Raw genomic sequence first — 27,040 nt, 5'->3', positions numbered from 1 at the left:
ACTTTTCTTTTAAAGATCACTTGATATTTTTTAAAAAGAGCACCAAGGAGCCACAGCAGGAAAGCTTAACTCTTGGACCCCTGGCATGCACTGTGCTGTTCGGGTTTGTCTTCATTTTGAAGGAGGGCGAAAGGCAGGGCGCCGGGAAGGCAGAGTCGTTTCGGGGTTCGGGTTTCCGAGAGCCGAGTTGGGGCGCTGGGACCCCGGGAAGGAAGGGGAAGCGCGGCCCCCCAGGCCCGCGCACCCCCACCGGCCCGCAAGTGGGTCGGTCCGATTCCTTCCCGCCGAGAGGGAGGGTCGCGGCTCCCCCTGCGGCTGTGGGCACTCGGGGAAATCCCGGGGGCGAAAGCCGAGCGGCGGGAAGCCCGGCTTCCAGCGGCAACCCAGCTCCTGCAGGCGACTCCACTCCAGGCTCGCGGGAGGGGGAATCGCGGCGCTCGAGCAGAAAGCCGTGGGCCCGCGGGACGGCCACCCCTCCGCGAAGCCGCGAGTGGGCGGGTCCAGATCCGCCGCGCAACCGCCGCGGCTTCCGGTTCCGATGACAGAGGCGCCGGAAGCCAGGGCCCCGGCTGCGGGGACAAGGTGAGAGCCGGCTGGCTTCCGGGCCGGGAGGTGCGGGCGGAGGGCGAGGTACGCCGGACGGGCCGACGGGGGCGAGGCAGACGGCAGCTCGGCCGGGCTCCCAGGCCCCAGGCCTTCTCCGGAGCCCCGACAAACCGCGGCCCCAGCCTGCCCCTGCGCTGGCTTTCCGTTCAGTCGTCGGGCCCGGGCCGGGAGCTGGAGTCCCACGGACTCGTAGGACCCTCGAGGAGCCGCCTCTGCCAGGGGAGTCGCGCGAACTGAGACGTCCGGTCCCGGTGCGACCCGGTCGGGTCGGAGGTAACCCGGTGTGGACGAGGGGGCCAGACGGGGCATTCGAGCAGGGAGGGTCTTTGGAAGGATGAGTGGGAGTTTGCTAGTTATTTTGCGCGTTAACACAGGTGAAGCTTCTAGTAGGAGCTGTAGCCTAGGGGAGATGGTGAGCTTTGCCCTCCCTCTAGTTTCCGTTAATGACAAAAAAAAAAAAAAAGATTTGAAACTTTAAATAGAGATATGCAGTGAAGAAAAGGAACAGAGTGATAAGATGGAGTGTCTGGCGTGGGTGTGGAGCAGAGGGGTCAGCATTAGATACGGGTAGGAGAACATCTCTGAAGAGGTGACGTGGACACAGGACCCTGATAAGGAGCATGTCATGGGAACATTTTGAGGAAGAGTTGTATCAGGCAGAGGGAACAGCTAGTGCAAAGGCCCTGAGACAGAAATAAACTCTTGTCAAGGACAGGAAGGAGGCTAGTGTGGTTGTAGTATAGCCAGTAAGGGGGGAGAGTGGTAGATGAGGCTGGAGGGGTGGTTGGGAGTCAACTCATATAGAGATTCCTAGGCCATAAAAAGGAGGGTGGGGGGGCGGCAGGCGGGCTCAGTCAGAGGAGCATGCGACTCTTGATCTCTGGATGGTGAATTCCAGCCCCACATTGGGTGTGGAGATTACTAACAATAAATAAATAAAGGAAGGGGGGTTATTCTGAATACAATAGGAATCTATTGGGTTTTAAGCAGAGGAGTGGTGGGTAGGGTGGAGAATGGATAGAGTTGAGGGGTGCAGAAGTGTAAGAGTTGGTAAATGGAGGCTGCCCAGTTCTGTGTCAGGCAAAGAGGACATTTCTATGATTTGCACAAACTTCTTTCCTTTCGCCCCAGAAGGGTCCCTTCTGTTTCACGATGCTGAAGTCTGGGGACAAAACCCATGCATGCCTTAGTGGGGATTTTAATACTTCAGTCGTAACTCTTCCTGTCAACCCCCCTGCAGGTTTGAGCCCAGGCACCCTAGCCCAAGAGTTAGGATGTGGATGCACCATTTAATCAGCAACCATTCACTGAACAGTCACTGTGGACCAGGCCCTGGGCTGGGCACTGCGGGGAGAAAGAGGACAAGACTGGCCTCCAGGCCTGAGCAGCTCACTGTGGTGCAGGGAGACCTGTAGACAGGCAGTTACTGTGCCACAGAGCTGAGGACTCAGAGGTGTGCGGTATGGGTGTCCTCCACAGAGGTGTATGAAGCAGAGGAGACTGGGGGATTTCACTGAGGGCTTTTCGGGGAGCTGGTGATTAAACTGCATCTTGGGGCCTCTGCAGAGAAGTGCAGAGGGCATTCTGGACACAGGAACAGCTTGTGCAAAGGAAGCGAATGTGTAATTACACAGGGCTTGTGTGTCAGGCCATGCAGTGTTGAGTCAAGGGGTGACAGGATTTGACGTGTTGTTTTGAAGATCACCTGGTGCATCATTTCTGTACAGGTGAGACCTTGGGGAGGAGGGCTTGAAATGGACATGAAATTCCACTGGATTCATTATGAAGTTGTGAAAGACAAATGCACGTACTCATCCACCCCAGTGCCAGATGACCGAGTGGGGTTCAGGCAGAGTGGCTCACCAGGGACAGACTGAGTTAGCCTCCTGGACTTTCTGGGTGGGATACAGGCAAGCCATTCTGTTTCCCCAGCTTCTTTTTCTTACTTTCCCCAGCTTCTTTAATTCATTTTAGATTTTTTTATTGAGTTAATCAGACTTCTCAGTTCATTATACATTTAATTGGTTCAGGCAGGGCCTTCATCTCTTTTGTATTTATTGATGTATTTCCTTTTATCCCCATTCCTCCTCCCCCACCCACCGTAGGAAACCATTCTGATGTGTTTGCATGTGTCTTTGGTTGTATGCATAGATTTTTTTCTTTAAAGACACACTCTAGGGCACCTGGCTGGCTCCGTTGGTTAGGCAGCTGCCTTCCGCTTGGGTCGTGGTCCTGGGGTCCTGGGATCAAGTCCGGCGGCGGGAATCTCTGCTCAGTGGGGAGTCTGCTTCTCCCTCTGATCCTCCCTCATGCTCTCTCTCAAATGAATAGATAAAATCTTAAAAAAAAAAAAAAAAAAGACACACTCTAGAGGCACCTGGGTGGCTCAGTCAGTTAAGCATCTGCCTTCAGGGGCGCCTGGGTGGCTCAGTTGGTTAAGCGACTGCCTTCAGCTCAGGTCATGATCCCAGGGTCGTGGGATCGAGCCCTGCATCAGGCTCCCTGCTCGGCGGGAAGCCTGCTTCTCCCTCTCCCACTCCCCCCACTTGTGTTCCCTCTCTCACTGTCTCTCTCTCTCTCTCTCTGTGTCAATTAAATAAATAAAATCTTTAAAAAAAAAAAAAAGCATCTGCCTTCAACTCAGGTCATGATCACAGGGTCCTGGGATTGAGCCCCACGTCAGGCTCCCTCCTCAGTGGAGAGTCTGCTTCTCCCTCTCCCTCTGACACCCCACCCCCGTCCTGTGCTTGCTTGCTTGCTCTCTCTCTGTCTTGTGCTCAGTCTCACAAATAAAATCTTTTAAAAAATTTTTAAAAAGACACACTTTATTCTTTTTTTTTTTTTTTAATATTTTTTATTTATTTATTTGACAGAGAGAGAGACAGCGAGAGAGAGGGAACACAAGCGAGGGGAGAGGGAGAAGCAGGCCTCCCGCGGAGCAGGGAGCCTGATGTGGGGCTCGATCCCAGGACTGGGATCATGACCTGAGTCGAAGGCAGACGCTTAACGACTGAGCCACCCAGGCGCCCCACACTTTATTTATTCTTAAGATTTTTTTTTTTAAGATTTTATTTATTTATTTGACAGAGAGAGACACCGAGAGAGGGAACACAAGCAGGGGGAGAAGGAGAGGGAAAAGCAGGCTTCCTGCTGAGCAGGGAGCCCGATGCGGGGCTCGATCCCAGGACCCTGAGATCATTACCTGAGCCGAAGGCAGATGCCTAATGACTGAGCCACCCAGGCACCCCTTATTAAGATTTTTTAAATTTAATTTTTATTGAGAGAGAGACCTCCTATGTGCACATGCACGAGGTGGGGAGCGGGAGAGGGAGAGAGAATCTCAAGCAGACTCCGCTCTGAGAGTGACCCTGAGCACATGACCTGAGCCAAAATCAAGAATCCGACGCTCAACCAACTGAGCCCCCCAGACACCCCTATTTTCTTTTTTTTTCTTTCTTTTTTAAGTAGGCTCCACGCCCAACATGGGGCTTGAACTCACAATCCTGAGAACAAGAGTCGCGTGCTGTACTGACTGAGCCAGGCAGGTGCCCCTGCATGTATACATTTTTAATTTACATAAATGGTATTCTGCCTAGAGTTCATTTTGCTTCTTTATTTCCCCCTCAGTACCATGTTTGGGGATGTTATCGATGCTCCTGTGAGTATATCTAGAACATGGTTTCTAAGTGCTATGCAGGTTTCCATAGATGCCTCTCCCACGTTTTACTTACTTGACTTATCAGTTCCCCCAGTGCTGAGGCTCCTAGATCGTCTGCCCCTTCCTACCACAATACAGAGTGCTGGGATGAAAATCCTTATGCATCTCCTTCCTCAGCTTTTTTTTTTTTTTTTTTTAAAGATTGTATTTATTTGAGAGAGAGCAAGCAAGCAAGCAAGCATGAGTGGGGGAGGAGCGGAGGGAGAGGGACAAGCAGATTCCCCGCTGAGCAGGGAACCCAACGTGGCTGGATCCCAGGACCCTGAGATCATGCCCTGAGCCGAAGGCAGATGCTTAACCCACTGAGCTACCCAGGCGCCCCCTTCCTCAGCTCTTTAATACAATTTCAAGATGCTGACTTGGGCTTCCCTGAGATAATCCTTTCATCAGATGGTGTCCGCAGGGCTAGTCTGTTTGACCTTGGTGAGGTCCTGACCTTTTAAATTTTATTTATTTATTTGACAGAGGCAGAGAGCACAAGCAGGGGGAGCGGCAGGCAGAGGGAGAAGCAGGCTCCCTACTGAGCCCGATGCGGGACTTGATCCCAGGAACCTGGGACCATGACCTGAGCCGAAGGCAGACGCTTAACCGACTGAGCCACCCAGGCGCCCCAGTCCTCACCTTTCTTGAGCTGTATTTATATTTGGTAAATTGTGATTCTGGTTCCCAGACTCTTGGCAAACATTTCTCTTGTGCTGCCATCTTTCCTAGGTGACCGTCTCACAGCCTCTGTGGTTAATTTCCCGTTTCTTGTCATCATTAATCGTTGCTATACACTTATTCCAACCACACATCTTGGCCACTTTCCCTTCCTGGTGAGATAGTGGGCTGTTAAGCTGGTCCAGAGAGTAATGTGATGCGAAGTGCTTCCGAGAAGGGGTTTCTGGCTCCACTTACCAGGTCCTCCCTTTCTCAGCCGCGTGACCTTGGGCAACTTATTTAATCTTCCTGTGTCTCATTCTCTTATCTGTAAAGTGGGTCTAATAACTGTACCTACCTTATAGTGTTTTGGTAAGAATTAAATAAATTAGTTGATGCATGCAACATCGTTAGAATGGTGCTTGACACATAATAAGCCCCAATGAAATGATAACTAATAATAGCAGTAATAATTATGATTATGATATTGTTTCAGACAGGAGTCCCTGGTATATTTTGCTCATGATGGATCATATTCAGTTATAGGGTGTTTGCTTAGGGGGCACAAAGAGGAAGGCATGTCTTCCGGACATCATGATTATGATTACAAATTCTAGTGTGAAGGCATCAACCGTAAGGAGAGAGGGCAAAAACACATCTCAGGCCCTGGTTGCCATTTCCCCACCACTCATCCACTATAAGGAGACAGTAGTTACGGGCTGGGCCAGGAGGATGAGGCCAGGACTGGCAGTGCCGGGGAGAATGGGGAGTCTCGTGAAACGGGGAGCATCCCAGTGGTCACCTTGGCCGTAGGATTCTTGTGATATTACTCTGTACCCTTCTTTGAGAGAATGGACAGCTGGCCAGATTCGAACATTTGAGAGAGCCCTTCATTTCAAATCCTTTAGACAGAAGGATAGGGAGGAAAGTCTGTCGCCAGCATTTTGAGGGCTGTTCACATGGTCAGCGTCAAAGGCTGCTCTGGAATAGAGGGGGGCAGTGGCCCAGAGTGGAAGGGACTTAGGAAGGGCACCTCGCTGGTGGGACCAGAAAAGTCAGCTTTCTTTTTTTTTTTTTTTTTAAAGATTTTATTTATTTACTTGACAGAGAGAGACACAGCGAGAGAGGAAACACAAGCAGGGGGAGTGGGAGAGGGAGAAGCAGGCTCCCCGCAGAGCAGGGAGCCCGATGCGGGACTCGATCCCAGGACCCTGGGATCATGACCTGAGCTGAAGGCAGTCGCTTAACCAACTGAGCCACCCAGGCGCCCCAAAAAGTCAGCTTTCTTTTAGTGGTATAATGAGGAGGGAGGGGTGTGTTACATCGACAGGAGATGTTCTAGTCTGATGGGGGGGAGGTGGGCCCTGAAATAGGTCCTTACCTGGTGATCAAAACTGAAACAGAAGGGTGCCACGCAGGAGCTGAGGGAGCCAGGCGGCAGCAGGGAGAAGGGGATGGCTGCTGGAGGAGGTGGTCTCTGAGCCGACCTGGAAAGGATGAGCCAGCTTCTCAAGCAGTTGATGAAGGGAGGGCTAACAACCTATCAGGGAGAGGAAGCAGCATGAACCCGGGCCCGGAGCTGGGAGGGAGCAGCGGTTCTGGCTGGCTGGACACAGGGTGAGCAGCAGGGGAGACTGAGGCTGGAGTGGTGGGCAAAGCCCATCAGGCCTACGTGCTTGGCAGTTGTTCCTTAGGCTGGGTTTTCAGTTATCAGCCATTCAAGGGCTGCCTTCATGGCTTCTATCACTGTAGTCTGTGGAAAACCAAGTCCACTAATTGAAGAGAAGGTGCTTATGATGAGTATATAAACATACATGCAATATGAAAATAGGTGGTATTTGTATATATTTCTAGTAGATAGCATTGCCTGCTGAGGACTCTGTGAGGCCTGCTCTCTCCCCTGATTCAAAAGAATGAAAAGAGTTGGAAATGGTAATTTGGTCACCATGACTCAAAACACCTGTCCTCACGCCCGCCTAGAACCTCCGGGGCACCCTGGCTCGGGGTGACAGGCGCTGTGGACACGTATGTTAAGCCGGGAATTTCTGCGCGAGGATAAATGACATGGGTGTGGTGAGGGGGACCTGGGGACCCTCCGTGGCGAGCCCCCCAGCCCAGGTGGGGCCTGCCGCAGCCGACCCCTCCCGCCCACAGGCAGAGGCCACCATGGAGCAGTGTGCGAGTGTGGAGAGGGAGGTGGACAGGGTCCTGCAGAAGTTCCTGACCTACGGGCAGCACTGCGAGCAGAGCCTGGAGGAGCTGCTGCACTACGTGGGCCAGCTGAGGGCTGAGCTGGCCAGCGCAGGTGCGTGTGTCCCCCCCACCCCCAGAGCCTCAACCCTCCCTCCCCGGGGGCCTGGGAGCTCCCCAAGGCCGCTTGGTGACAGGCTTCTAGAAGGATGATGGTTTGGACATCAGTCCGTGGATGCCTAGGCCTCCTTCGGGTGGGGTCATGGAAGTCATTCCAAGCTATTTCAGAAAGCCCAACAGAAATTATTAGTTTACCTGAGATTATTTTCACTTAGATTTTCATTTTATTTATTTAAAAAATTTTATTGTTATGTTAATGGCCATACATTACATCATTAGTTTTTGATGTAGTGTTCCTAGATTTTCATTTTATATTCTGTTTTCCATTTGCTTTTCTACTTTGAATTTTTAAGACATTTTGAGATCGTTTCAAATTTACAGAAAACACCAACTGCTGATACAGTGCCATGCTGGCTTTATCGCTTCTTTTGCCTACTCTTACTTTTTAACCATTTGAAAGTCAGTTGCAGCTATCGTACCACTTTGCCCCTAAACTTTCAGTGTGTATTTCCTAAGGTCAAGGGCATTCTTTTATGTAAATACAGCGTAATTATTAAATCAAGAAGTTCAACATTGATACAGTATTATTAATGAATATAGCTCATACTTCAGTTTTGTCACTGTCCAATAATTTTCAGAAAACATTTTAATTTTAGTCTCCATTCTAGGATCCAATCCAAGATCAGGCACTGCGTGTGGTTTCTCATGTCTCATCTTTGGGTTTTTTTTTTTTTAAGATTTTATTTATTTGACAGAGACAGCGAGAGAAGGAACACAAGCAGGGGGAGTGGGAGAGGGAGAAGCAGGTTTCCCGCCCAGTAGGGAGCACGATGCGGGGCTCAATCCCAGGACCCCAGGATCATGACCTGAGCAGAAGGCAGACGCTTAACGACTGAGCCACCCAGGCGCCCCTCATCTTTGGTTTTTGCTGGGGACATTTCTCCCACTTGCTTGTCTTTCATGACATTCACGATTTCGAAGCAGTAAGGCTAATGATTTTGCAGAATATCTCTTGGTTTAGGCTTGCCTGCTGTTTTCTCCTCCTCGCCCAGATGTTGCATCTTGGGCAGCACAATACTTTGGAAGTGATCTGGTTCTCAGGGCGTCAGTCACATCAGGAGGTACAGGGTGTCAGCTCGTTCCCTGATTGGCAGTGTGAACTGTGATCACTTGGTTAAGACGGTGTCAGCCAGGTTCCCCCCGTGTAAAGTTAATATTTCTTTACAGTTAATTAGTAAGAAATTTTAGGGGAGATGCTTTGAGCCTCTACAAATGGCCTGCACTTTATTGTATTTGAGCTCACTGGCCCAGGGGTGATTCTTGCCTGATTCAGTTATTATAAAGCAACACGGGTGACTTTTCCTGCTCTCTCATTCCTTACGTACAGTTGGCCCTTGAATAACACAGGTTTGAACTGTGCGGGTCCACTTACATGCAGATTTGTTTTTCAGTAAATACAGTAATGTAAATGCATTTTCTTTTTTTTATGACTTTCTCAATGACATTTTCTCTTTTTTTTAGCTTTATTTTAAGAATACAGTATATAACACAGGTGACATACCAAATATGTGTCATTTGACTGTGTTTGTTACTGGTAAGGCTTCCTGTCACCAATAGGCTATCAGTAGTTGTGTTTTGGGGGAGTCAAAAGTTATACACAGATTTTTGACTGTGCACAGGGTGGTACCCTTAACCCCCATGTTGTTCAAGGGTCAACTGTAGTTGTTGGCATTCAGCTTTCCTTTTCCCCTTATTTATTACCAGCTCATGCCTCATAGATTCTTATTTTATTCGTTGGGTTAAAATCCGTTACTGTTATTATTTATTTTGATGCTTGAATTGTCTTAGATTTGACCAGAGGTCACCCCTGATTCCTATGTCCTTTTTTTTTTTAATTGAGCTATAATTTACATTAAAATTCACCTTTTTAAAGTGTACAGTTTTTTAGTTTATTTTTAGTATATTTACAGAGTTGTACCATTATTACTACTGTATAATTTCAGAACATTTTCATCACCCCAAAAACAAATGCTCCCCACTAACAGTCACACCGTTTCACCCCCTCTTTCAGACCCTGCAACCACTTACCTACTTTCTCTGTGGATTACCTGTTCTGGATACTTCATATAAATGCAGTCTTACAATGTGCAGCCTTTTGTGTCTGGCTTCTTTCACTGAGCATGTTTTCAAGGTTCATACCTGTTGTAGCATGAATCAGTATTTGATTCTTTTCTGTCCTGGGTCATATGGTAACTCTGTTAACTTTTTGAGGAACAGGCAAACTGTTTTCCAAATGTAGTTGCAATAATTTACTCATTCCCACCAGCAATGCATGAGGGTTCCAATTTCTCTGTATCCTCACCAAGGCTTGTTTTTATCTGTCTTTTTGATTATGGCCATCCTAGTGGGTATGAAAGGCTATCTTACTGTGGTTTTGCTCTGCATTTCCCTAGTGACTAATGATGCTGAGCATCTTTTCATGAGTGAGCTTGTTGATCATTTGTTTATCTTCATCGAAGAACTCTACTTAAATTGCTTTCCATTTTTTAATTGGGTTGTTTCTCTTTTTATTGTTGAGTTGTACAAGTTCTTTATGTACTCTTTAATACTAGATCCACACTGGATATTCTATCATATGGGTTGTCTTTTCACTTTTTTTTTTATATTTTATTTATTTATTTGTCAGAGAGAGAGAGAGAGCACAAGCAGGGGGAGTGGCAGACAGAGGGAGAGGGAGAAGCAGGCTCCCCGCTGAGCAGGGAGCCTGATGTGGGACTTGATACCAGGACCCTGGGATCATGACCTGAGCCGAAGGCAGTCGCTTAACTGACTGAGCCACCCAGGCACCCAGTCTTTTCACTATTTTGATAGTATCCTTTGAAGCATAAAAGTTTTTAATATTGATTAAGTCCAGTTTATTTTTTCTTGGGCTGCTTATGCCTTTGTTGTCTTATCTAAGAAACCATTGCCTAGCCCAAGGCCACAAAGATTACACCTCTGCGTTTTCTAAGAGTTTATAGTTTTGGCTCTTACAGTTAGGTCTTTGATCCGTTTTGAGTTAATTTTTAGATATGGTGTAAGATCCAACTTCGTTCTTTTACATGTGGATATTCGGTGTTGCACTTTTCTTTTTGTTCTTTATCCTCCTGTGTCCTTTTCACATGACCCATCCTTTTTTTTTTTTTTTAAAGATGTTATTTTATTTGAGAGAGAGAGTGAGAGAGAACACAAGAGGGGGTCGGGTCAGAGGGAGAAGCAGACTCCCCACTGAGCAGGGAGCCCAATGTGGGACTCGATCCTGGGACTCCAGGATCATGACCTGAGCCGAAGGCAGTCACTTAACCAATTGAGCCACCCAGGCACCCTAGCCCAGCCTTTTTATTTATTACTATTATTATTTAGCACTTCCTAGCTTTCTGGCACATTAAGATAATCCCTGGAGTAAGTAATTTCTGCAAGGAGATGTTCTTTGGGTGGAAAATGGTATTTGGAAACCAAGGTCTGGGTTGTTACTGAGGTGTCGTTGTTTCTGTTTTTTTAGCAGACAGATCTGTCTCTGCATGTTGCAGGCCATGAGTTTACAGATACCCCACTTTCAATCCTGTATCACAGAGTTCTTCCTAGACCTCCCCAATCCATAGCTATATCTCTTTTCTGCAACAGTGCGTATGGTGACTCCAAACACCGGCAATACATCTCCCATCTGCTTGATTTCTACGGTACATAGAGAGTATTTTCGGAATTGCTACACTTCGTACCTCTGTGAAAAACAAATCTGCAGAGTAGAGTTTGTTTCCTTTTAATGTTTTTTTTTTTAAAGAAAGCATGCACATAGGAAAGACTTCAAAGTCAAAAGAGTTTACAGGGAAAGTGAGTCTCCCCTTCAGCCCTGCTTGCCAGTCCCTGTGCGCCAGCCCACCCCCCGAGTCACCCCTGCCCCCAACTTCCCCGGCACGCCTCCCAGACAGCATCTGTGTGCACACACAGGTGGCATGTGTGTCTATCCCCTCCCTTTTTTTAAACACAAAGGGTAGCCTCAAGCGTGTGCTTTCCTGCACCTTTTCCCCCCTCCAGTTTGTCTCCGAGAGTGTTCTGTCTCACTACGTAGAATTCTGCCTCATTCTTGCACTGGTTGCTTACCATTGCATCGTGTGGTTGTGCCATGCTGTAGTAAATGCCCAGGCCTGGGTCCTTGCTTCCGATGGCAGGTTAACCATGTGGTAGACTGGGTCTGAAACGCTCTTATGCTGTGCCGTTGGTTAACAGGTGGTGGTGGCCTGCTGCAGGGTGTTTACAGGGAGACCACGTTTTCTCAGATGGGGGTTTGTCAGCGCTAATGGTTTCAGGCGCGTCCTTGGGCAGAGAAGATTTGGGGGTTTCAGGTTAAAAGGCTTTGGTTTTGGGGTGCCTGGCTGGCTCAGCCAATGGAGCATGTGACTTTCAATCTTGGGGTTGTGAGTTCAAGCCCCATGTTGGGCCTGGAGCTTACTTTAAAGAAAGGATGGGGAGCTTTGGTTTCCTGAGAGCTGTTGCTTTGTCCTAAAGGGAATGTGGCCAGGGACTGTACAGTGTGGTCCTCTGTGACCTGGATGGAGCAGAATGTGAGAGATGAGTGGCAAGCTGGGGTTTGGGTGGGTGGCAGTGTCAGAGTGGAATGTGGTCCTGCCCCGTCTCCCTGTGTAGGTAGGGGGCCTCCGGTCGTTATTTGTCAGAGGCATTCAGTTACAGGTGCCAGCAACCCAGCTCAGACCAGGTTAAATGAACAGGCGGGGGTGGGGAACACTGGATTCATGGACTCAGGTAACTGAAATGTCCAGGCCCGGCTGGATCCAGGTGCTCATGGGATCCCCTCAGTCTACACTGTCTTCATTCTCAGAGCAGTGCCCCCCCGCTCCCCCCCCCCAGGAGGTCACGGTGCTCCAGCAGCTCCAGTTCCCATTCTGTGTTCAGTGACTTGGTAGAATGCATCTCTCTTCCAGGGCTTCTGGTCTTGGAGCCGAGACCCTCCCTGGCTCTCCTGGGTCATGTTTCTTTCCCTGAACCAAGGCGTTGCCATCTAAAGAAGGCACCTAGATGCTGGGCTGGAGAAAGGGGCAGATGTTCTGTCTGTCCTCCTCTCTTCCAAGTCCCATGTGCTCTTGGCGGTGTGTCTGGTTCTGGCCCAGCCATGGGGGTGGGAACCGCACAGGCTTGGAGTCCTGAGCCAGAAACATCCCTGAACTTCCCTGGCAGTATCCTCTGGGTTGGTAAGAGGCATTAACCTGGGGACAGCGCCTTATGGCCCAAAGCCTTCTCACACGTGGTGTCTCACTCAAGACAGTAAAGAGCCATCCGGTGTGGTGGTGAGGAACATGTGCTTTAGCTCTGTCATTGCTGTCACTCAGCAAGCTACCGCCCCAGCTCCCCCAGCTACAGGACAGGGTACTAACAGTGTCCACTGCAGGGCACAGTGGGGAGGATTAAATGAGCTGAAATAAAGTACTTTCCCGTAGGAAGTGCCGAATCAGCTACAATTCACAGCAAAGGACAGGGCCGGTACTGTCACCCATTTTACAGGTGAGGAAATGAACCGAGAGATGAATCCACTCGCCCTGCTTGAGCAGTTCCAAGGCATGCAGTTAAAAAGTGGCAGTACCTGGAACAGAAGCCAGGGTCTTTCACCCTGGAGTTCAGGGCTCCCTCCTGGGCCTCTGGGCTGGTGTGGAGAAGAGAGGTAGCAGGGGCCAGATGTGCTCCTCTGTGTCCTGATTCACTGCCAGTGTTTCCCTGCAGCCCTCCAGGGGACCCCTCTGTCAGCCACCCTCTCCCTGGTGATGTCCCAGTGCTGCCGGAAGATCAAAGACACCGTGCAGAAACTGGCTTCGGACCACAAGGACATTCACAGCAGCGTCTCCCGAGTGGGCAAAGCCATCGACAGGGTGAGCGTGCAGGCAGCCTCGGGCTGGGGGTGGGGACACCCCGGAGCTAGTGCCTGGGGGGCGGAGCTCAGCAGGAAAGGCGAATGCTGAGTCACAGGGCCCTGTCTCTTGTCCTTGTCAGAACTTTGACTCTGAGATTTGCGGCGTCGTCTCCGATGCGGTGTGGGACTCTCGGGAGAAGCAGCAGCAGGTCCTGCAGATGGCCATTGTGGAGCACCTGTACCAGCAGGGTATGCTGAGCGTTGCCGAGGAGCTGTGCCAGGTAATGGCCTCGCCGGGAAGGCGCTGGAACCTGTCTCTTCTGCTTCTACTCGATGGCTGTCTTTATATTTGGTTTCCTCTTCTTTATATAAACTTATTTTAGAAGGGAAATCATTGCCCCTGCCATAAATAGAAGATAGCTCTAAAAATACATACGATGGCAAGTGAAGCCATGAATCTCTAGCTAGAGTTGGTTGCCGGCCAAGGTTCTGAGCTGACGCCTGATATCGCTTTCTTAAAAAGGGAGATTAGTAACATGACAAAGTAGCACTTGTTAGGTGCTAAAAACACACTAGTAATAAAAGTAAGGGTACTTTCTCAATGTGATTAAGAGGACTGAAGAGGAATCATTTTCTCACCATGCTACTCAACACAGGTCTCTAAGACCCTGGGGCTGGGTTAGGTTTTGTAGTCTGCGCTCCGGGAGGCCAGCCTGCAACACTCAGCCTTCCAGAACTGGAATGTTCTGGAAACAGACTCCTTCAGCGGTGGGATTGTGCTCTCCCCACAGGAGTCAACACTGAACGTGGACTTGGACTTTAAGCAGCCTTTCCTCGAGTTGAATCGAATCCTGGAAGCTCTGCACGAACAAGACCTAGGGCCGGCATTGGAGTAAGTTGGCCCTCGGATGGGCCAGTGAGGGGACGGGGCCCGTCTGTGGTCTTCTGTCACCTGGTGTACTCGACACGCCTCCAGCCCTGTCTCATGGGCCTCACTTTGGCTTTGGGAGCCCACCTCTCAGTCCCGGCTCCACCGGGGCCCCTTCTCCTGCCCCACCAGCTCCCTTTCTCCCCAGATGGGCTGTCTCTCACAGGCAGCGCCTGCTCGAGCTCAACAGCTCCCTGGAGTTCAAGCTGCACCGCCTACACTTCATCCGCCTCCTGGCAGGCGGCCCTGAGAGGCAGCTGGAGGCCCTCAGCTATGCCCGGCACTTTCAGCCGTTTGCACGGCTGCACCAGCGAGGTAAGTGCTCAGGTGCTGGGGTGGGGGCTGCCGGGCTCCGGCAGGTGTCAGCAGGGCTCAGGGGGTTGGGCTCCGAGTCCCTGCCCCACCTGAGGGGCTGTGTGTAACCAGGATGCCTTTCCCCAATCTGAGAACTCTGACCCCTCCCTCACCGTCTCCCAAGTGAACTCCAAACCCCACGCTCTTCCCCTGCATCCGCCTGTGCCATATCCTTCCAGCTTCTTCTCAGGCCGCTCTGCACACCTGCTGTGGGGCACACCCACACTCAGCACACAGGGCCATGTGTGCCGCTGCGCCTCAGCCCGGGCCTCGCCCACCTAGAGGCAGCCCACTCGTTTCCTTAAGACTCACTCGGCGCCTCTCCACAGCTTCCTTCCATCACACCAGGATTTCCAGACCTCAGTCTGTGGAGTCTCCCCTTCCAGATACTCACCATTAGTAACCACTCCTACTGGTAGTAACTGGTTCTCTAGCTCCACTCCTACCCATGTGTTACCTCACATTTTGTGAAATCATAAAGACCAAGCACTGTCAGTAAATCTAGATACCACCTGAAAGTTTTTAAAAGGGAGAGTAGCTAGTGTTGGAGAAGAAAAACGTGAGCGCTAACCTGAGACTCGCTCCTTGGTGCACTTGGAAGGATGGGAAGAGAACTCAAACTCAGCTCCCTACTGGATTGCCTTGTGCCTGATGCTTGTCCTTCTCCTGCAGAAGCAGCCCCGAGACTCTGCCTCCACACTGGATTTTAGTGAAAATCAGTTTTGCCTGAGGGCATCTCAGGGCCCGTTCCTCCTGGTCAGGGGCCTGGGATCTGCGAGGCCCAGCCTGCGCCCTCTGATCCCCTGCTCGCCCTGACCTGTGCCTGCCTTGCAGAGATCCAGGTGATGATGGGCAGCCTGGTGTACCTGCGGCTGGGCTTGGAGAAGTCCCCCTACTGCCACCTCCTGGACAACAGCCACTGGGCAGAGATCTGCGAGACCTTTACCCGGGATGCTTGTTCCCTGCTGGGGCTCTCGGTGGAGTCGCCCCTCAGTGTCAGGTACAGGGCAGCCCTGTGGGGGCAGCACAAGTGGGAGGGTCTCAGGGGAAACAATTGGTGGAGGCCATTCCATGTGCCAGGGGTGGTCCTTGGTTCTTTCAGACCTAAACTGGCTCTCTTAGTCATGCTTCCGGGGAGGAATTATCTGATTTTACGGTTGGAGAAACTGAGGTTAGGAAGAGTTGTGGCCTGCCGTCACTGCAAGGTCAGTGGCGGGGTCAAGGTTCCCCTTCTTTTTTTTTTTTTTTAAGATTTTATTTATTTATTTGACACAGAGAGAGAGATAGCAAGAGCAGGAACACAAGCAGGGGGAGTGGGAGAGGGAGAAGCAGACCCCCTGCTGAGCAGGGAGCCCAGTGTGGGGCTCGATCCCAGGACCCTGGGATTATGACCTGAGCTGAAGGCAGACGCTTAACGACTGAGCGACCCAGGCGCCCAAGGTTCCCCTTCTGTAAGGTCTTTTGAATGAGGTCTCTGTCTCGCCTGCAAGGTTGGTGGCAGGGTCAAGGTTCCTTTTTTTTTTTTTTTTTTTTAAGATTTTATTTGACATAGATAGCAAGAGCAGGAACACAAGCAGGGGGAGTGGGAGAGGGAGAAGCAGACTTGCCGCTGAGCAGGGAGCCCAATGCAGGGCTCCATCCCTGAGCCCAAGGTAGATGCTTAACGACTGAGCCACCCAGGCGCCCAAGGTTCCCCTTCTGTAAGGTCTTTTGAATGAGGTCTCTCTCTTGCCTGCACCTCCCCCCTGAGTTATCACAAGACCCTCTGCAGCCTGGCCTTCCCTCAGACCACTTCCCTTTGGGGAGATTTGAAAGTGCCTGAGTAACACATATGGAGACCTTTCCCCCGGAAGGCTCCTGCACAGTAACGTTCTCATGACTCCACGAGGCCCTAGGAATTACAGGTAGTTTTCCTCATTTTACAGATGACAAAACACACAGGCCCAAGGCACGCGCGGACTTGCCCAGGGCCTCGCAGGGAATAAAGGGCACATGGACCCGGTCCCAGAATCCCACGCTGCACCACAGTGCATCTCCCGCCCCACCCCAGGGGGAAGGTTTCCAGTTAAAGGACAGTGTTTCCCAGCAGAAACGCCAGGGACACCGCACGATGGTTCTCGGGTGCACGATTTTCCTGAGCATCATAGGTACTTAGCCCTCGAGGTGCCAGCCAGTTGACTCCCCGCCCCTGCCTGAGTCACTGCGAGATTCGGATCTGCCCCCGTGTCTGAGTGTCCGCGTTGACGGTAACCGGTTGCAGATGGGCATTACGACAGCAGAGTGGGGGAGACAGGCAGGCTGGGGCCCTTTGAAACTGATCGCTGGCTCCATCACACCAGCGGCATTCCAGTGGTTTGGGTGAGCAGGTATCTGCTCCCTAGATCTTCCTTTTGTTTTTCCCATAGGTCCCCAAACTCTGGGGTGCATTAGAATGACGCTAGGGTCGGACACACATAGCTACCTGTGTGGTGCTTTATGAGCGACCGGGGAGATTTTCAAGGATCAGTCTGACCATGTGCCACTTGAGCACCCCGCCCCAAGACACAGGCCGACGACCAGTGTGCTGGTGCCTCTGTCTGTCCGCTGGGCTCTCGGTGTGGGCCGCTGCAGCCCCTGCTCTTTGTTCCGCAGCTTTGCTTCTGGCTGTGTGGCGCTGCCTGTGCTGATGAACATTAAGGCTGTGATTGAGCAGAGGCAGTGCACAGGGGTCTGGAGTCACAAGGACGAGCTACCGGTGAGGCCTGGCAGGGCGGGGTGGGGCGTGGGGGTGTGTGGGCAGAAGGCCCTGGAAAGGCAGCCAAAGCTGGAAGTGGGACTCAGTCCTCCGCTGGCTTCCCCAGATTGAGATTGAACTGGGCATGAAGTGCTGGTACCACTCGGTGTTCGCGTGCCCCATCCTCCGGCAGCAGACGTCAGATTCCAACCCTCCCATCAAGCTCATCTGTGGCCACGTGATCTCCCGAGACGCCCTCAACAAGCTCATCAATGGAGGAAAGTAAGTGTCCTGGGCTCTGCGCCATCTTGGCTCGGTTCCCCCCAACCGGCCAGCCCCCAAGACATTGTCTGTTCTCCCTGTGCAGGCTGAAGTGTCCCTACTGCCCCATGGAGCAGAACCCAGCCGATGGGAAACGCATCATATTCTGATACCTGCCTCAAAGGAACTTTGTCAGAAGGGCTTTCCACCCATGAGCCTTGCTCTGCCCCGGTGGGGGGTGGCTAGCTTCAGTGGACTGTGGTTCATTTCCGAACGACTGGCTGAGCGCCACCGTGGGCGGAGGCCAAGAAGGGAGATGAACCCGTCTGTGCCAGGCAGCCAGCTCCTTGGCCGGAAGGACAGGAAGACACTGGCCTCGGCACTCCTGCGGTTGCCCTGTTTCTCTCGGCCAGTGACTTCGTAGCAGCCCACAGAGAAGCAAAGCACTTGGCCAGCAATGCAGACCTTTTCAGCCCTGTCCCCAGCACCGTGCCCGCCCCTCCCACTGTATGTATCCAGTTCCCACTGTAAATAGTCCGGTTCGAACCGAATGCCCTGGTTTTATAACTGAGCAAATATATTCACAGGCCTTCTCCTTACCTCACCCGCCTTTAGCTTCACGGACAAGGAGTTACTGCAGCCTCACCGTGCCCAGAGAGAACCCAGCATGCCTCTCTGCCTGGGTGAAAAGGCCCAGGGATGTCACCTCAGACCACGGGCCTGATGCTTTTATACAAACGAGTCAAATCTGATGCCCTCCTTACTAGGAATAGGAAGCGGAGCGAGGGGATTTAGGAAGATGAACGGACTTGCCCTACAGGGCTCACAGCTTGTAAAGGAGACAGTTCGGAATTGGAACTGAATCCAACCCTCCATCCCAAGCTCTTTGCGGTTGACTCCAGGGTGCCTAGAGCTTGGTTGCTTTGTGTCCACACTGAGCCCCGTGCTGGGCCTCAGAGAGCAGGAAGACACCCGAAGTCTGAGACGTCTGAAGGGACTGGGTCACCGGGGTCATTACACCAAGCAGGAGAGCTGGCCTGGGGTTTGTCCCTAGCTTCATATGCCTACTTCAGATGTGCTGTATGCGTGGCTAAATGGCTTCCAGAGGTTTCCCAGTGGCATTTCGGGCTTGTAGGGGCAGGGGAAGGAAGAAGGAGGAATGGGGGTGTCCCCAACACAGGGGCCGCAGGCTTTTGTGTATGGCATCTGCTGCAGCAGCCTTATGGTGTGGCTCCCACCAGTGGGAGGCGGAAGCCTGGGGTGGGCAGCAAAGAGTGTTCTCTGCTGGGGTCTGGCACCAGCCCCGGCGGCCCAGCAGAAGCAGCAACTTCTGAGTCCGTCGGGTTCTCTGGTGAGAAAGGCTGTATCCACTCTCTCCTGCCCACCACCTCCTTGGCCCCACCAGCAGCTGCTGGCGAAAAACAAACCCACAGGCTCAGCACACTTTAGTCTTAGCATTTACTTCCCCACGCTCCATTCTCAGACCATCTGCACACGCGCGCAACAGAAGATGCTGGATGCTGGCTCCGCCTTCCGGAAAGAGCTGATGGAGCAGCCTGGGAAGAAGGCAGGCCGCGGGGCCCAGGGAGATGTGTGAGCATGGGCGGCAGGAGGCCAGCCAGCTGGCCCACTGCCAGCCCCGCAGCTTCCAGAGCAGGTGCCCGAGTCCTTCACATGGGCGGGGGCAGGGCCTGCACCTCCTCCAGGCACTCGTCATAAGCCTCCTGGTACTCCTCGTGTGGCTTGACCATGATCACGCAGGTGGGGCGCTTGGAGCCCGCGGCTGCACCCAGGTCCTGCGGACAAGGGAAGGAAGGCCTATGGGCGGGGGGGGGAAGGCTGCACTGCCTGTATGCCGGGGAGTCAAGGACCCCTGACCCACTGGCCCCATCCAGCCCTCAGACACGTCACACTGGCATTTCAACTCTGCCAACTTTCAAGCCTCAGGCCCACCATGCTGGGCCTACACTGGGCTTCTGGTCCCAGAGGCTTCCGCCTGAGGCAGGGCCTGTGTTCTCCTGGTCCCTACGTGAGGACCAGGCCAGCTAACGGTCCCTTCAACACCCCCTTCTTCCCTGAGCACTGCAACCACCCATCAGGACTAACACGGGCTTGGCATCTGCACTGACGGAGCATGTCCAAGCACACCTCCTTTGTCATTCCTGCAGTCCATAAGGGCAGGAATTCCCAGTTTCCGAGAAGGAGACTGAACCAGGGACCAGCAGAGCCAAGGATCCATCCACATCAGTCTCAACTCCAAAGCCTGCATTTTTCCCCACTATGGCCTGCTCCCACAGACCCGCTGCCAGATCCCCCTCCTCCAATGCTGACCAAGATCCGGGGGGGATCGTGTGTGCCTTACCGTCTTAGAGGGGATATAGACGTAGGGCAAGTTGCGGTCTTCACACATAACTGGGAGATGGCAGTAGACCTCAATGGGCAACGTGTCTCCTGCCAAAACCATGATCCTGCGGTGAGAGAAACACCGTCATTTCTAACTTGCCCATTCCTTCTTTCAGTCAATAGTGCTATCCTACCTCTGGACAGAGAAAATGGCCTCGGCCCTCAAGGACCCCAGATGTAAATCTCCCACCTTCTGAAAGTGCGTGCAAATTTGTGTTTGGTGATCACTTCCTCTGGGGAGGTGAGCCCTAGTTCTTGGCAAATTAGTAAATGCCACGCAGGGCGACAAGTGGGATTCCACTGGGACAGGTGAGCTATGGGAGTGACACCAAGGAGTGAGGAGAGCTCAGCTCTCCTTGGAGAGTCAAAAAAGGAATCAGGAGGCGACACTAGATCAGAAAGCTGAATGAAGGTGTCAGGCAGCCCTTGAAGGGGCTGGAGGAGAGGAAAGCATTTGAGGCTGAGAGAATCCAAATGGCTGAACATAACCCAGGAGCTGGTGGATGGGGGCCTGGGATGGCTTTGAAATCCAGGGTAGGGATGGGGGCAGACAAGGAGGCTAGAGAGATGGGCAGCAGCCACACCCCGGGGCCTTGAGTGCCAGGCTGGGAAGCCTGAGCTCAGTCCCCAGAGTCACAGGGAACTTCTGAAGGCTTGCCCGAGAGCCCTCAGGTAGGACTCCTGGCTGGCAAGGTGTCAGGGCTCTGAGGCAAGGGCCTTCGGAGTCCTGAAGACACCAAGGAAGAGTGTTGTCCAGGGGGGTTAGAGGCATACACAAGGAAAGAGCTCTTGGTTCCACATACTGGGCCCACTCTCCTAGTTTTCCTTTTGTCTTCCAGGCTCCTCTGTTGGCACCCCTTCCTTCGAGTGGCCTTTCAGTGCTGGTTCCTCACAGCCTAATCCTTGGCTGCCCTCTCAGTACCTTCTCCCTGGCTGACCTGGGCCACGGCCACGGCATCAGGTGCCATGTATGTGCTGACAACTCCCAAATCTGTTCTCTTCTGCCTGGCCTCTCCTTTCCAAGCCCCCAGTCTGTGTGGCCATCTGCCTATTTGACAGTTCTGCTGGGGGGAGGGGGGTGTCACATGTCTAAAAGGCACCAAACTCGTGATCTTCCCACACAAACCTGGGCCCCTCCACTGTTCACTGTATCAGTGAGGGGGCCCTCTACTCAGCTGGAATCAAGACCTCCTCACTCCGCGTCCCAAAGTCCTCTCAGATTCACCCACTTTAATTCTGTTTCAGCCACCAATAACCTAATCAACATCGCCCTCACCTCTCCTACACTGGGGCAGCCTCCTAGCTCAATTTCGTCTACTCTTGTGCCCCTGATCCTTTCCAGAGTTGCCAGAAAAATCTTCGCAAGGGTAAACACAATCATGTCACTCCCTGGCTTTAACCCTCGGTGGCCTGCAAAGCTCTGAGTACAAAAACTCAATTCACCATGTTTTAGGAAGCCCGAGGAGAGGCAATGCTTCTGTCGACCACTATCCTCTCTCCTGCCTGGGACCCAGTATCTTCTGGCAGAACACCTGCGCCCTAGGTCAGACTTCCCACTAAGCATCACATCCCCCCAGCACGATTTCTCTCTTGAGCACCAACAAGGTACCGGGATACTTCAGAGACCGAGCACTGAGAGGCTTTAGGGTCCGGCCTGACGGGGAGAAAGATGTCATGAAGGCATTCTCACTGCGCCCTGTACATTCCTTCGCAGGTATCTCAGGACTTTCTATGAGGGTTCAATGAAGCTGGGCTCGACCCTGCGTGAGCCCCGGAACTCACTTTCCCGGTGGTGTTCCTCTGAGCTCTTGTGAGTGACGTGTACCAGAGGGAACTCACCGGTGGCTCCATTACCTTGTGTATAGGGGGCGGATCACATTTACCGACTTTCGCCGAGCACCTCCCAAGCAGTGGGGATACCCGTGCTACCGTCCAGAAACGCAACACCCGGCGGCAGGGGGGCCTTACCCTTTCTCGCCTTTGTTGATAAACTTCTGAACCTCCTTCACCCCGCGCCGAATCTGCTTCTGCTTCACGGCTGCAACGACAGAAGAGTCAATCGGGGGGCGTCGGCCCGCCCCCCGCGCCACCACCGGCCACCGCGGCGGCCGCAAGCACCTTTCTTGATGCACTTGTAGAGCTTCCGCGTAAGACGGCGAGAAGCCAGGGGCTGCGCGATGGGGTTCAGATTCACCAGCAGCTCGTGGTAAGTGCGCTCCCCGAGGCACGCCTCCGCCTGAGCCTCCGGCCCGTCCGGATCTGTCTTTATTTTGGTCATCGCAGCGGCCGCGGCAAACGGATACCCCGCGCCAGGCGAATCCACGCGGCCCGGGCCTCAGGAATCACTTCCGGGTTATCTCGTACTGCGGGAAGCCGGCCGTACAGCACAGCCAATTAGGGGACGAAGTCTCTGACTCAAACCAATCGCTGACGCTCAGCTCTTTAACTGCAGACCGGGAGGGGCGGAGTCTCGGCTGAAGGGGCGGGACTCGCCCAGGGGACTCGGAGGCGAGGGGCGGGGCCTGGCGAGGGCGGGAAGGGACGAGGACGCAGGCTTGGCCTGGTCTGAGAGCCCCGCCTCGCGCGTACTGGGAGCGGAGGAGGAGGCTGTGGCTGTGGGGGCGTAAACATGTCTAAGGGGGCGGGATCCTCCGGCCTGAGGGGCGGGGTCTGCGGCGGAGCGGAAGAACGGGGATTCTAAACCACCTTAGACTAAGATCCTCACGTGGTCCTGGGAGAGGTGCCACATGTGTGCCAAGGTTAAGGTTGAGCCTGGCGCTGCTAAGGGCTTCTTCCGTTCTAGCAAATTTTCTCACACCCTGCTCTCTCTGTGGCCCCACTCACGGGCGCCTCTCTTCCCGCAGCGACCTGCACTGATGTTACCCCCCGGGAGAGGTTCACTTTTGCCACCCTATCTGAAACTGCGGTCCCGTCGACCTCCCCTACTCCCTTTGTTTTCCTCCTAGTTCCTACGGCTGCCTGGCATTAAGCACAATCCAAGGCCTGGCGGAGACGCCGGCGGGGGCGAGGGGGAGGAGAGCGTGAGCCCCCCCTCCCCGGGAACACTGGGGGCGTCGGCACTGGGCCCGAGACTGCGGGGCGCGGTGGGGGACAGCTCCGAGTAGGCGCCCCCTCTGCAGGTATCCCTAGAGCAGTAGACGGTGACGCTGGGGAAGTGAGCAGGCCCAGACTCAGGTGGATCTCGTTTCTCCGGCTAATTTCTTCCACTGTGTCCTGGAACACTGGATGGATATGAATTATATCGTTGCTACAAATTAATTGCCTTTGATCATGCTGTGGTAGGCCTGACATTTTTGTGGTGATGGAATAGGCCAGTAAGTGGAACTTTAGAAGTATGCAGGTGGCCGTTGGGAGCACAGGTTGGTTAAGCCAACTTAAAAATTGAACTTTTAACCCTGTAACCAAGTGCAAAGTCATTCAATAAAAAACCAATCAGTCTTTTCTATTTTGCATTTCAATAAGAAAAATCGGGATGCAAGCCATCCTAACCTTGGACCCCAACTAGTTTTCACAAGTAGCAACGTATGTCAATTGAACAATGAAAATGCGTTCTATAAGTAATGAAAAAATAATTTGAACAATTTGTATGCACAAGGTAACAGGATAATGACCTTTTATAAATGTTCTCACTTTGGAATTTCTTTTTTTTTTAACGATTTTATCTATCCATTTAAGACACACACAGAGGGAGAGAGACAGAGACTGAGAGCGAGCATGAGCAGGGGGAAGGGGCAGAAACAGGCTCCCTGCTAAGCAGGGAGCCCCATGTGGGACTCTATCCCAGGACCCTGGGATCATGACCTGAGCCGAAAGCAGACGCTTAACCAACTGAGCCACCCAGGTGCCCCACCCACCATGCATTATTTATTTATTTATTTATTCATTCATTCATTCATTCATTCATTCATTTATTTATTTATTTATTTATTTATTTGAGAGAGCGAGAATGAGAGAGAGAGAGAGAGTACCTGAGAGGGGGGAGGGTCAGAGGGAGAAGCAGACTCCCCGCTGAGCAGGGAGCCCGATGCGGGACTCGATCCCGGGACTCGATCCCGGGACTCTGGGATCATGACCTGAGCTGAAGGCAGTCGCCCAACCAACTGAGCCACCCAGGCGTCCTTTTTTTTTTTTTTTTTTTTAAACCAGGCTCAGACCTGTATGCGAAGTGTGAAGTGGCTTGTGTGACTTTGCTGATTTCTTTCCAACAGCTATTGGAGCTCACTTGAAACAGTATAGACTGGGTGAGACCATATGGCTATGCCCAATGGGCAGTAGACCAGGGCTCTAATGGACAAGTGACTTTGGGCAATTCATTTAAACTCTCTAGGCTTCAGCCCCTTGTCTATAAAGTGAGAAAGTTGGACCCAGCTGCACTAAGGTCCCATCTTTTGAAAAGTTGGGGAGGGTGATTTTTTTTTTAATTGTGATAAAATTCACAAACCATACAGGTTGCCCATTTAAAGTGTACACATCAGTGGTTTTATTTTATTTTTTCTTTAAGATTTTACTTATTTGAGAGAGAGTGAGCAAGAGAGCACAAGCAGGGGGAGAGGCAAAAGGACAAACAGACTCCCCACTGAGCAGGGAGCCCAATACAGGACTCGATCCCAGGGCACAGAGATCATGACCTGAGCCCCGAAGGCAGACACTTAACCGACTGAGCCACCCAGGTGCCCCCAAATCAGTGGTTTTAGTATATTTAGTGAGTTGCGCAGACATCACCACAATCAATTTGAGGACATTTTCATCCCTTCAATAAAAACCCTGCACCCTGTGGTTGTCACCCTCTGACCCCCTCAGTCTCCCCAGCCGTAAGCTACCCCTAATTTACTTTCTGTTTCTATAGAGTTCCCTGTTCTGGACTTTCCATTGAAAAGGAATCATATAGTATGTGGCCTTTTGTGTCTGGCTTCTTTCACTTAGTATAATGTTTTCAAGGTTCATCCATGTTATAACATGTATCAGCATGTGTGAATATTTTTCTGTAAAATTCCATTGTATGGATATTCTGCATTTTATCCATCCATCAGTTAATGGATGATTGGGTTATTTCTACCTTTTGGCTATTGTGAATAGTGGTGCTAGTTTTCATGTGGGCATATGTTTTCAATTCTCCTGGATATACACCCAGAACTAGAATTCTTGGGTCTATGTTTAAGTTTTTGGGGAACCGCCAAGCTATTTCCCAAAGTGGCTGCACATTTTTATGTTCCTAGCAGCAGCATACGAGCATTCCAGTTTCCCCAAATTCTTACCAACACTTGATGTTATCTGACTTTTTTATTGTAGTAATTCCAGTGGTTGTGAAATTCAATTTCCCTGTGGTTTCCATTTGCATTTCCCTGATGGCTAATGATCCTGAGCAACTTTCCAGTAAGCTATTTGCATTCCTTTGGAGAAACATCTATTCAGATCTTTTGCCCATTTTTAAATTGAGGAAGACTTTTTTTTTAAGATTTATTTATTTGAGAGGCGCCTGGGTGGCTCAGTCATTAACCATCTGCCTTCAGCTCAGGTCATGATCCTGGGGTCCTGGGATCGAGCCCTACATCGGGCTCCCTGCTCAGCGGGAGGCCTGCTTCTCCCTCTTCCCACTCCCCCCTGCTTGTATTCCCTCTCTCTCTCTGTCAAATAAATAAATAAAAAATCTTAAAAAAAAGAAAAGATTATTTGAGAGAGAGAGAGAGCAAGGACACGAGCACAAGGGGGGAGAAAGGGATAGAGGGAGAGGGAGAGAGAGAATCTCAAGCAGACTCCCCACTGAGCGTGGGATCTCAAGACGTGGGGCTTGATCTCAAGACCCTGAGATCAAATGACCTGAGCTGAAATCAAGAGTCCAGCACAACTGATTGGGACACCCAGGTGCCCCTTGAGGATGACTTTTTGTTTGTTTGTTTGTTTAAAGATTTTATTTAGGGGCTCCTGGGTGGCTCAGTTGTTAAGCGTCTGCCTTCAGCTCAGGTCATGATCCCAGGGTCCTGGGATCGAGCCCCGCATCGGGCTCCCTGATTAGCCGGGAGTCTCCTTCTTCCTCTCCCACTCCCCCTCCTCCCACTGTTCCTGCTCTCGCTATGTCTCTCTCTGTCAAATAAATAAAACTTGAAAAAAATATATAAAGATTTTATTTATTTATTTGACACAGAGAGAGAGACAACACCCAAGCAGGGGGAGCAGCAGGCAGAGAGAGAAGCAGACTCCCCGCTGAGCAGGGAGCCCGATGCGGGGCTTGATCCCAGGACCCCGGGATCATGACCTGAACTGAAGGCAGATGCTTAACCAACTGAGCCACCCAGGCACCCCGAGAGATACGATTTATAATTGCTCCAAATAGTATCTCGCCAACACTTGCCAAGACTGGGTTTTTGCAACTTTTTGGAGAAGGGAGAAGGTTGGTGATGATCCAGTAGGGACAAATGGTGTCTTGTGTTCATTTACATTTCTTTAGTTCTCAGGGAAGCTGGATATTTCATATTTTTATAGCTCTTTTGTGTTCTATTCTTGTCCAGTTTTTCTGTAGGGTTTGTCTCTTACCGCTTTAGAAAAGCTTTTAGGACTTTAAGGAAAGTTTTCTAGTGCTTTTGTGGTTTCACTGTTTGTATGAAAATGTTTGATCCATCAGGTTTAATGTGATGTTAGGAGCAAAGCTGGGCTCCAGCTTGATTTTCTTCCGGATGGCTGAGCCATTGTCCTGATGCCATCTACTGAACTCTTACTGGTGCTGTGCATTCATTTAAAATGCCTCTGTTGCATACTAGATTCTAATATGGGTTTGGGCAGTCCTAAACTGTTTTGATGGTTGTAGCATTTGCTTGCTTGTTTTTAATTTCTTTTTGAACTATTTTTGGTATCTACTGGGGCTTTGGCAGCTCACCAGTTTTAAAGCAAGCTTGGGGGGATGCCTGGGTGGCACAGTCATTAAGCGTCTACCTTCAGCTCAGGTCATGATCCCAGGGTCCTGAATTCAAGTCCCGTGTCGGGCTCCTTGCTCAGTGGGGAGCCTGCTTCTCACTCTGTTTCCTGCTCCCCCTGCTTGTGCTTTCTCTCTCTCTCTGACAAATAAATAGATAAAGTCTTTAAAAAAGAATAAAATAAAACCAAGCCTGGGGAAAGACTTGATACCGGGAAAGACAAAGGCTCTGGGAGTCCAACAGGCCAGGATTTGAATCCCAGGTATACAGGTTATCAGCT

General features: G+C 51.5%; 2 protein-coding genes across 9 annotated transcripts; one reads left to right on the top strand and one right to left on the bottom strand.

The window, feature by feature from the left end:
- The first annotated feature begins 529 nt into the window (after positions 1-529).
- RMND5B (required for meiotic nuclear division 5 homolog B) lies at positions 530-18,884 on the top strand. Of its 7 annotated transcripts, none has more exons than XM_035013916.1 (10): positions 530-582; positions 7,118-7,268; positions 13,046-13,191; positions 13,313-13,453; positions 13,964-14,064; positions 14,249-14,415; positions 15,289-15,454; positions 17,086-17,188; positions 17,295-17,449; positions 18,044-18,884. In XM_035013916.1, exons 2-10 carry the CDS (start codon positions 7,130-7,132, stop codon positions 18,150-18,152), a joined length of 1,227 nt encoding a protein of 408 aa, XP_034869807.1. In that variant the 5' UTR covers positions 530-582; positions 7,118-7,129; the 3' UTR covers positions 18,153-18,884. The 7 variants fall into 7 exon arrangements, with proteins under 7 accessions (XP_034869807.1, XP_034869806.1, XP_034869808.1 ...); XM_035013915.1 differs by having other exon boundaries at positions 549-879; XM_035013917.1 differs by lacking the exon at positions 530-582 and adding an exon at positions 4,884-4,970.
- Positions 18,872-22,240, bottom strand: NHP2 (NHP2 ribonucleoprotein). Of its 2 annotated transcripts, XM_035013919.1 has the most exons (5): positions 21,950-22,240; positions 21,800-21,869; positions 19,791-19,896; positions 19,059-19,224; positions 18,872-19,012 (listed from the first exon to the last, which is right to left on the bottom strand). In XM_035013919.1, the coding sequence occupies exons 1-4, from the start codon at positions 22,107-22,109 to the stop codon at positions 19,099-19,101; spliced, it is 462 nt and encodes a 153-aa protein (XP_034869810.1). In that variant the 5' UTR covers positions 22,110-22,240; the 3' UTR covers positions 18,872-19,012; positions 19,059-19,098. The 2 variants fall into 2 exon arrangements, with proteins under 2 accessions (XP_034869810.1, XP_034869811.1); XM_035013920.1 differs by lacking the exon at positions 18,872-19,012 and having other exon boundaries at positions 19,059-19,246.
- Between the last annotated feature and the right edge of the window lie 4,800 nt (positions 22,241-27,040).

This window comes from Mirounga leonina, unplaced genomic scaffold (genome assembly GCF_011800145.1).
Source record: "Mirounga leonina isolate KUSES-001 unplaced genomic scaffold, KU_Mleo_1.0 Mir_168, whole genome shotgun sequence".
Lineage (NCBI taxonomy): Eukaryota > Metazoa > Chordata > Mammalia > Carnivora > Phocidae > Mirounga > Mirounga leonina.
Note: the sequence above shows the minus strand (reverse complement) of the source record. Positions and strands in the feature narration are given on the sequence as shown.